Source organism: Elephantulus edwardii, unplaced genomic scaffold (genome assembly GCF_000299155.1).
Source record: "Elephantulus edwardii isolate Elephantulus edwardi_28Jun2011 unplaced genomic scaffold, EleEdw1.0 scaffold00096, whole genome shotgun sequence".
Taxonomy (NCBI): Eukaryota; Metazoa; Chordata; class Mammalia; order Macroscelidea; family Macroscelididae; genus Elephantulus; species Elephantulus edwardii.
The window spans coordinates 764,325-774,337 of NW_006399846.1; the positions used below are offsets into that span (position 1 = coordinate 764,325).

Below are 10,013 nucleotides of genomic sequence, written 5' to 3' on the forward strand. Positions count from 1 at the left end.
CTGGATAAAAAAATTGTGATACATTCTCATAATAGAATACTCTCAGGAACAATAATTTCATAAAATACTATATAACATGGGAGAGAATAGAGAACATTATGTTGAGTGAACTAACTCAGTCTCATAAGGACAAATACTGCATAAGACCATTATTGTAAAAATAGAAGAATAACTAGTAAGATGTGTATTTCAAAAGGGAAATGGGTCTGGAAAAGGGCAAAGGTGGAAATCACTAGGATGGCAGAGGTTAATTGGGCAGGCAATGGAAGTGAAGGAATAGGAAAGATTCAGTGAAGACTCCAAAAGATGAGGGAATAATAAACATAGATCAATTGTAATTATGTAAAATATAATGTAATGGATGTTTGTATAAAGCGCAATATTGGGAGCGCTCATAGCCTAGTTGTGAGAAACTGTACTGCAATCCCAAAACACAATGTAAATGGGAGAGTGGATAAAGCACAGTGTACATGAGTGAAAAAAGAATGAAAGGAGGTCACCAACCGTCCCAGTTTGGATGAGATTGTCCTGGTTTTAATACTGAAAGTCCTGTATACCAGGAAACCCCTCAGCCCAGGACATGTCTGCTTGATCAGTCACCCTGCAATCAAACCACTTAGATTTTAGATTTCCATTGTCATTTATTTATTCAATTATTAGCAACTATTAGCTATCCAACTCTTTCCCTTACTTTTAATAGTATACAGCTTAGAACTCATTGAGCACTCCAAAGAGCTTTTTATACATGTAGGTTAATTTATTCATATTCGAGGTATTAGGATTAAAAATTTAAAAATGTTCAGATACAAGGGTACGCACGCATACATGCCATTAGCTATCAAAGATATAGCCTCTGGTAATATCACCATTTACATGTGAGTTAATGAGAGAGGAAAAAAGCAAACAACATCTTAGCATTGCAATGAAATTAATTTTCACAGAAACCCTTGAAAAAGTCTCAAGGACCACACCCTACAATTCCCTCTAACAGGGATTCCCAGACTACAGACTGAGAACCATTGCTCTGCAAAACTGCTGCTCTAGGAATTACAGTATTTATCCTTTTCAGGCTTTTTTAATTCATAATAAACCCACCTAAAAAACCCTAAACCCTTGCTCTCATGGAGATCCCATATGTTACAGAGCAGAATGATTCCAAAGGGTTTACTTGCCTAGTCTGCACAGAAGGAGCCCTGGTGCCATAGTGTATAACCCATGGTGATAGCCAGAAGGTCGGCTGCTCAAATCTACCACCCATTCTCCAGGAGAAAGAGGGACCATCTCCTTCCATACAGATATGAAAACCCAGTAAGTGTTGTTATGAGTCAGAACAGACACTGGGCCAGGAAAGGAGTGATGTCAAGACGGATCTCCAAATGACACTAGCCTACAAATGTTCAAAGGAGACAAGGACCTTCCGTCAGAGCTGAGGGAGAAAGACTTTCCTTAGAGCTGATGCTCTGAATTTGGACTTCTAGATTCACTTGTATTTCTGTTATTGCAGCACTCGATAACTAAGACAGGTGCTTCTCTAAGTCACTTGCTTAACTAAGAGACCTGCTTCTCCAGCCAGGACTATAGGCTGTAAGGCAATAGCTGCTCCTGCCTCCCTGCTGTTCAGAAAGAAGGTCCCTGTGCAAGGAAGGTGATGCTGAGGGCAAGATGAAGGAACAGCTGTCCTACCCAGCCTCACAGGGGGTGTGGTGACTCACTTCACACACAGCCATCAGGCTTCTTCTCTAGGCCCAAGTCTGTAAGAGGCTTCTTCTTTGACTTTCCCCCCACAACATCCCTACACATTTGATAGCTACAGATGTGACCATGATAGATGAAGTAGGGTTGCCTGGGTCCAGGTAGGTCATGACTACAGCAACAGGTGAGGTGAGTGGGGTTGGTGTAGGAGGGAGACTTCTTGTAGCCCAGCCACCATATGGAAGTAGCTGCACTGTATCTTATGACAACTATTCATAATTACACCTGAACAGCCAGTGGAAACTGGGGCTGTTTCAGCCAAACTGAGACTGTTAACTGAAAGATCAGTGATTTGTATCCCCCCAACAGCTCCCAGGTAGAAAGATGGTAGGCTTCTCCTATAAAGACGGACAGCCCGATGGAGGGCCCCAGGAGCTGGAATTGGCTCACCAGCCCTGAGGTTCTGTTGTTCTTTTTAATCTATGACTCTTCAGAGGTGTTCTGGAAGGTCGGGTTAGGTTGTTCTAGCAAAACTATGAAAAAAGGAGAGATGTGAGTAAGGTTGTAAGTAAGGTTCTAACAGTCTTTCTAGAAAACTGTCAGTCATTTGGGAAAATTAGACAATGAAGAAGTAGGAATTTCTTCAAATATGTTAGTCAGGGGATGGCTGTTTTTGTTGTTGTTATGTGCTATCAAGTTGGCAACAACCCATGGCGACCTGATGGATGGCAGCTCTGTACCCTGCTCTGTCCTATATGTCATCCGTTCTCACCACCTCTGATATGTTTGAGTCCACTGTTACTGTCACTGTGTCAATCCATCTTGTTGAGGGTCTTCTTCTTCAATGACTATGCACCTTTCCCAGCATGCTAGCCCTTCCTAAGGACCGGCTTCTCCTCACAGTAGTCTCAAAGTACAGGAGATGAAGACGTTTCGCCATTCTTGCCTCTAAGGAGCATCCTGGTTACACTTGTTCTAAGACATATTTGCTTGTTTTCTTGACAGTCTGTAGGATAGTCCATACTCCTCTCCAACACCACAATCTAAAGGCACTACAGGGTGGGATAAACACAGAGGATTAGCCCCCAGTGCTGGTGAGGCTGGTAGATTGACTAGAGAGCTGTAGGATGGAGGAGGAGAAGCTGGAGTGAAACAGACTCAAGGAGACACATATTCACAGCCTTCTTCCCTAGCTCAGGCCACACTCTCACTCGTCACAGACGCCAGGGGCTTATTTCCCAATTATAGATGATGGAAAAGATTATGCGTCTTTCATCACATTTGTTAAATTGTCCTTTTCTTCTGTATATTTTAAGACACTCAGGTCGACTTCCCCCCACCCCCACCCTGCCCCTCACCCTGAGTATTCTGTAATGAATTCTGGTGCTTGGTTTGTTGTTGGGTTTGTTATGGGTTGTTGTGGGGTTTTTTTTTTTTACATATTTTTTTAATTCGTTTTAGGTGCTTGGTTTTTAAAAGCAAAACCCATAAATGCTAATGAAAGAGCTCTCCGGAAGAGGAGGAAGTATTTCTTATTCTGCAGTTGCAGAGGCTTAGCTATGATTCTGCTTCATAAAGTTGATTTGATAAAGTGGTGAGTCAAGAACATTCAATCCCACTACTGTGAGCAGGCACAGTCCTGTTCGATATCATATGTATAACATCTTTGGAAGTGTCATTTTTACAAAGGGATCCTTTAAGTAACACATACTTCAGAGCCTGTTGCTATATGTCTAGTGAAATACAACCCTTAGCTTCTCGAAGTCTGCAGCTCTATTTGATTGTGGATAGTACCTTACTCAGGAAATGATACTTCATTTAGACTCCTCATATTCCAACAAGCAGCAGTTATCAGATTATTGGGGTTGGTTTGTTCTTTTTTTGTTTTGTTTTGTTTTGTTTTTGTTGGGCCTGGAGAATATCTTTGAGATTATCTTTTCCTCTCAAATATAAAAGTAAAATCTCATTGTTGTATTTGGGGGGTTTTCCCCCAAGCAAACTGTATCTAAGTCTTTGTTGATTATTTAGTATGAAATATCCTTGCCCACAGAACTATTAGCAAAGGCACAAGTGCACCATGTGGGAAGGGTAGGAAGACATGAAGCGATTTAGCTGTGGCCTAAAGCATCCTTTTCCTGAGGGTAACATAAAAGAATAAAATCTCTGATCATGAAAACATTACTATTGTTATGTTATGTCCTGTCCAATCAGAACAAACTCATAGCTAACATTCCAGTAGGTTTTTAAAGGCAACAAATTGCACAGGAGGAGATTGCCCATCGTTCTCCCACAGAGCAGCTGGTGGATTTTAATTACTTGCCTCTGGGTTGGTAGCACAACTCTTCACCATTAAGCCACCAGAATTTCCTCATAAAAACGTAGCATCTGGGATATATAGGTCCCTTCCTGGAGGATATGATGCTTAAGTAAAGGGTCAGTGAAAAGATGACCCTTAACAAGATGGATTGACCCAGTGACAGAAGAGGTTGTAAGGATGGCGCAGGGTTTCGCTCTGTTGTACGGAGAGTCACTATAAGTTGTAGCTGACAGTACCTAACAACCACCTCCATGAAGGATCTAATACTGGAGGAATGAAAACTCCCCCACCCAGTTCTCACAGGAAGCGGTCCATTCAGTCAGAGGCTCCTCCAGGAAGTTGGAGCAATATGAGATGCAGAGGATAGGAAACTGGTATACCCAATGCTTCGGTCAGAAAGAAGATGGAAGAAAAAAGATTGGAGAATGGAAGGACAGGAATGGAGGTGAGGAACAAGAAGAGGGTGAAGAACATGCCATCTCGGACCTGAGCAGCAGGCTGTGAGCCAGAGTGGAACTTAACCTCCTGACACGGGGGTGGGGGGGGGGCAGGAGGGAGCTTGTCTCCCACGCTCTTCTTTGGGCTGATAAAAACTAAAGTGGCAAAAAGCTGCTCTAAGGAGAGAAATCTGAAGGCATGGCACTAGGTTACTCCGAAACAGGTGATCCCAAGAGCACTTGTTAGGAGTTGCTTGTTGTTTTTACAAAATTGCAAACCATTACAAAAGCACAGCACTTTTTAGTTTACTTTGTTTCTTTGGAGCCTCTCACTCTAGTATTAGATAAGGTGCACCTGACCCAACTATAATCTTTTCAATTACTTGCTATGCCTCTGAAAGTTGGATGACAAATGAAGAATCAATTCCCTTGAGTTGTAGTGTTGAAGAGAAGTATGCTCTGATGGAGAAGTCCATCCCATGGACTGCCAAAAAGACAAATACATCTTAGAGAAGGTGCAGCCAGGATGCTCCTTGAAGGCAAGGATGGTGAAACTTTGTTTCAGTCCTTAGAAAGGAGGCTGAGAGTCCTTGGAAAGGGACCAGTCCCTGGGAAAAAAAGGACATTATGCTTGGAAAAGTGAAGGGTCAGCGAAGGAGGAAAAGACCCTCAAAGAAATAGATTGACACAGTGACTGTACCATTAGGCTAGAGTGTGTCAGAGACAGTAAGGATGGCACAGGATAGGGCAGGGTTCAGGTTCATTGTTCATAGGGTCGCTGTGAATGGTAGATTTAACAACAAAAATGTTGCAACTGTAATAATTTTGTTCTTAAGTGAATTAGAGAAGGACCCCTCATGAGAATGGGTAGAGGGAACAGTCCAGTCACCAAAGGATGGTAGGAGAAAAATGTTCCACAAAGTAATGAAAGAGTGGAGAGCAGGGTGATTAGGATAGCGCTGAGGAAAGAAAGAAGCTGGCGAAGAGATATTTTAACTTATATATTCCAGATTTAGCCACACATATATCTTGATCACATAAATGGCTTGGACTATGTTTGCCATCAGTGGTGGTGAGCAAAATGGCATAGTCTGTGCCTTTGTAGAGTGAGTGTCCTGGCAGTGATTTCAAGGGTTCCAAAGACCCACTTAAAACTAGACCAAGGGAATCCTGAGGTAGGGAAGGAGCCATTCTAGGCATGTGGATGTCTTTGTAGTCAGTAGTAAAATAAAAGGAGAGGAGATCTGTTTGATGAAGCCCCCATAAGTTTTATATTCTGAGCCTCAAAGGTGTGCAGGCCTTCTAGAGGTGTGTGCCTTACCAAAACGCCTGCTCCCCACACCTTCCCTCACCTTTCAGATCACAGTCAATATGTTTGCTCCAAGCTGGCTCTGTGGACAACCAGTACTTCCCACTAGGCAACCCACCTGAGCAGAGGTTACTGGTGTCTTTGGGAAGCAGGCTGCAGCTGACCTGTATAGATGCCTATCTGAAGAACAGGCCTGGCCGCACAGCGACTTCCTGGCCTTCTACCAAGCTGTGCATTAGTGCCTCTCCTGCTGGTGCAAGGAAGGCCACCTTCTCCTACTTAACTGAGAGAGCTTGACTGATAGCTGAGACTAGGGGTGCAGGGATCTCTGGTACTGACCCTATCTCTTCCCAACTCTGACCCTGCTCAATGAACAGCCTCCAGGGACCATAGGCAAGATTCAAAAGATGATCTATGTGAGTGGCTCCATACCTGCCCTGTGAGAAGGAAGAGGGAAGGGGAGCTTAAGTTCCTGGGTCCCAAAACTCCCAATTTCTACAAGACATACGCAGGTAAAATAAAAGAATGGAAAGGGCAAAGTGAACTGGTATTAAATTAAAGGAGCACCTACTTGTTACGATGAGCCGTCCTACCATGTGTGATTCACACACATGAGGAAAATCAGGAATAAACAGCGCAACAAAGTCCCGAGTCAGCGTTCTGCCCCCTCGATCTCTGAAGAGAAGTTTTGAAGATGTTCCTTCAAGTTGTAGTGAATGAGCTATTCCTGAGTCAGACAGCAGGTGGCACCCAACCCAGAGAATTGGTAGAAGGGAACTCCGTTACCTAACTCACTTCCAGGAACTTCTCCCTCCCCCTCGGGCCTTCTCCAGCCCCACCCCCTGGACCGTGGCCTGAGCCAGGTGCTTGCGCAGGTTCCAGATCCCTGGTCCCACAGTGGGGAAAATAGATTTGAAGAAAGACCCTCCTTACAAGAGATCCTCCCAAGATGTGAGTGTGCTCCTGGAGAGACCTAGGGGTGGAGAAAGGGAGGGGGAAAGGAGGGTGGGACACACACATATTGTACATGTGTGGGCGCACACGAGTACCCTGGAATGGGTACATCCTCTGTAGAGTCCCGGGAGCTCTGGCGGCTTAGTGGTAAGAAATTGCGCTGCCAACCCAAAGGTACATGGTTCAAACCCAACAGCTACTCTGCAGGAGAAGGATGAGCAATCTCTTCCCCTCCAGCTTACTGCTTCTGAAAACTCCCTGGAAGGTGAGGTATGAGTCCTTTCTGGGTGAACGTTATACAACAACCACCACAGAGTGCAGCAGCCTTCCCTGGTGTGCTCGGGCGGAGCTGCACTGGGAGACAGGAAATTAATATAATGGCCCTTCACCTCTGTTGCCATCGCTCCCTCAGACCCCAAGTTTGGGGTGGCATTTGCTGAAGCAGAAAGCTGACCCCTACCCTGAGGTAGGTACACAGAGATGTGCGACAGTAGTGTCTTCAGAGGGTAGAAAACTGGCAGAGCTAGGGCTCAGAGGAGGTTGCAAGAATTGGGGTGAAGAAAGGGCAATAAAGAAATAGAGATGTGGCCAGGCTTCAAGAGCTGAGGCCACAGCTGGTGACCAGGCCTTTGCTTCACCTCATTCCCGTATCATTGCCTGCCCACCACTCCTGTTCCCACAGTCTCCTGACCATCCCTGTGTGACCCCCTCTTCTCCTCCTCTCTCACTTACAGGTGGTGGCTGATCCTCTGGGGGGCCCTCCAGGTTTGCCCCACACAGAGCTCTATCCTTTGGGCCCAACAGCAACCCCAGAAGCTGACATCCCCTGGGTACCCAGAGCCATATCTCAAAGGCCAAGTGAGCACCACTGACATCCAGGCTCCGGAGGGCTTCGTTGTGAGGCTGGTCTTCCAGGACTTCGACCTGCAGCCGTCCCAGGACTGTGAGCAGGATTCTGTCACAGTGAGCTGGAGTGGGAGCCCAGAGGGATGCTTGGGAGGGACCCCCAGGACAAAAGCTTCCCACAAGCAGTAGGAGGTGCCTCTGCCTTGACCAAAAGAGAATCATAGAGGGTGGACTGAGAGCCTAAGTAAGAGGTATTTGGGGTCAACACTCAGCCTTCCATGAGCACCTTTGTGGAGGTCACCTAGACATCCCAGAGCAAAGGAAAGTCAGGACAGTCTCAGACCTGTGAAGTTACAAAGGGACACATGAATATTTCAGATCCATAGAGTAAAATATATCTTGGAGAAAATGCAATAAGGGTGCTCCCTCTTAGAGGCAACGATGATGAGACTTCATCTCTCATAATCTGGGCATGTTGTAAGGAGTCAATCCTTGGAAACAGATTATCATGCTTGGTAAGGTGGAGAGCCATCAAAAGAGAGGAAGACCCTCAACAAGATGGCTTGACATTGTGACTGGAACAATGAGCTCTGGCATACCAGACATGATAAGGATGGTACAGGACAGGGTAGAGTACAGATACACTGCTCATAGAGTCGTTATGGGTCATGGTTGACTCAACATCACCTAACAACAACAGAGTAAAATGTCAGGGACTCACACATTAGTCATTAAAAGTATATCTTCAAATATCTGTTGAGTGCCTGCTTTGTTGAGTTAGGAAGCTGGGCACAGAAAGGTTAAGTAACCATTCAAGTTTACCTTAAAGGAACATTTTTAAGACTTCTTGTGACAAAGGGCACATGTCCAGGAGGCACCAGTCCTTGGATAAGGACATCATCCTTGGAAGGGTGGAGGGACACTGCAGGACAGGAAGACCCCTGATTGCATGATAACTGGGGCAATGGTATTATGTGTGATTCAGTCAGTGAGACTGGCTCAGGATAGGACAGGGTTCAGAGCTGTTGTACATAGGATCACTGTGAGTCCCAGGTGACTTAATGGCACATAACAACAACAATAACAAAAGCATTATTCACAAAAAGGATATATATTTTAAAAAAATAAGGATATTTTAAAAACAATACTTTATATTTTCCTCTGGTTTAAATTATATGTCAAAATAACATAAGTACCTAGATTTCAAAATCAAAGCCTTGTGTACCAGGGTCTGCCAAAAGAACAAACATTTATGTCTTGGAAGAGGCTTGGTGCTTCTTAAAAGCAAAGATGGCTTCGTCTGGCATACTCTTAGCATGTTATAACAAGGGGCCAGTCCCTAGAGAAGGACATCATGCTTAGAAAAATAGTGGGTCAGCAGAAGAGAGCAAGACTCTCAGTGAAATGAACTGACCCAGTGGCTAAAACAATGGGCTTAAGCATCGCAGAGTTAATGAGGATGGCGTGAGATTGGGCCGGGTTTCGTTTCATTGTTTGGGGGCCATTATATGTGGGAGCCGACTCCATGGTACCTAACAACAGCACATATGTCTTATAATGAAAAACAGCACTCTTTCAGCCTTCCGTTCCGCACCCCTGATAGCTGCTCCTGGAGACAGTCGTTCACAATTCATGTAGCTGTTTCATCTAATACTTCCCTCCCCACGTATAAATACCAGGCTTATTCTCTTTATTGCTTTTTTTTGTTTGTTTTAGATATTACCTACTAATTACTAACTATAAAAGCTTTAGTATTCTGGTCTAAAGATATTTTCCCCCCTACCTCATTTCTCACTATTCACCATGTTTAGTTAAATTTGTGTTTATCGTTTACATTATTATAGCCATAAAATGCTTATGGCAAATATTGCACACGTGCAATTATTTATGTTTTCTTCTCTAACTTTTTGGTTTAGCTAGAAGTCATGATTATATGGAGTTATTTGATATATTAGTTTGGTATGGTATTGCTTTTTGGTTTGCTTTCTTCCCTCCACAATTAACTCTCCAAACTCTTAACCTGGGTGTTAAATCTTCTGCTAATGTAGTTAGCCAAAGAAGAAAAAATAGATGATTTCTACCAACTTTTACAGTCGGAGATGATCGAACATGCAATCAAGATGCATTGATAATAATGGGTGACTGGAACACAAAAGGTGGGAACAGAGAAGAAGAATCAGTAGTTGGAAAATATGGGCTTGGTGACAGAAATGAAGCTGGAGATAGAATGATTGAATTTTGTACAATCAATGACTTATTTCAAATACATTTTATAAGAAACATAAACGCAGGTTGTACACATGGATTTCACCTTATGGTATGCATAGGAATCAGATCGATTACATCTGCGGAAAAAACCCCTGGAGAAGCTCAATGTCAGCTGTGAAAACTAGGCCAGGGGCTGATTGTGGAACAGACCACCAGCTACTCATATGCAAGTTCAAGCTGAAGCTGAGGA

At 44.0% G+C, this 10,013-nt stretch overlaps 1 protein-coding gene across 1 annotated transcript in view; it reads left to right on the forward strand.

Annotated features, from left to right (window-relative positions):
- Positions 1–1,821: 1,821 nt before the first annotated feature.
- The window catches only part of C1RL (complement component 1, r subcomponent-like), a 24,734-nt gene continuing 16,542 nt past the window's right edge, over positions 1,822–10,013 (forward strand). The window contains exons 1-2 of the mRNA XM_006891349.1: positions 1,822–1,853; positions 7,444–7,672. Coding sequence (XP_006891411.1) covers positions 1,822–1,853; positions 7,444–7,672 — 261 coding nt within the window. The remainder of the gene's footprint in view (positions 1,854–7,443; positions 7,673–10,013) is intronic.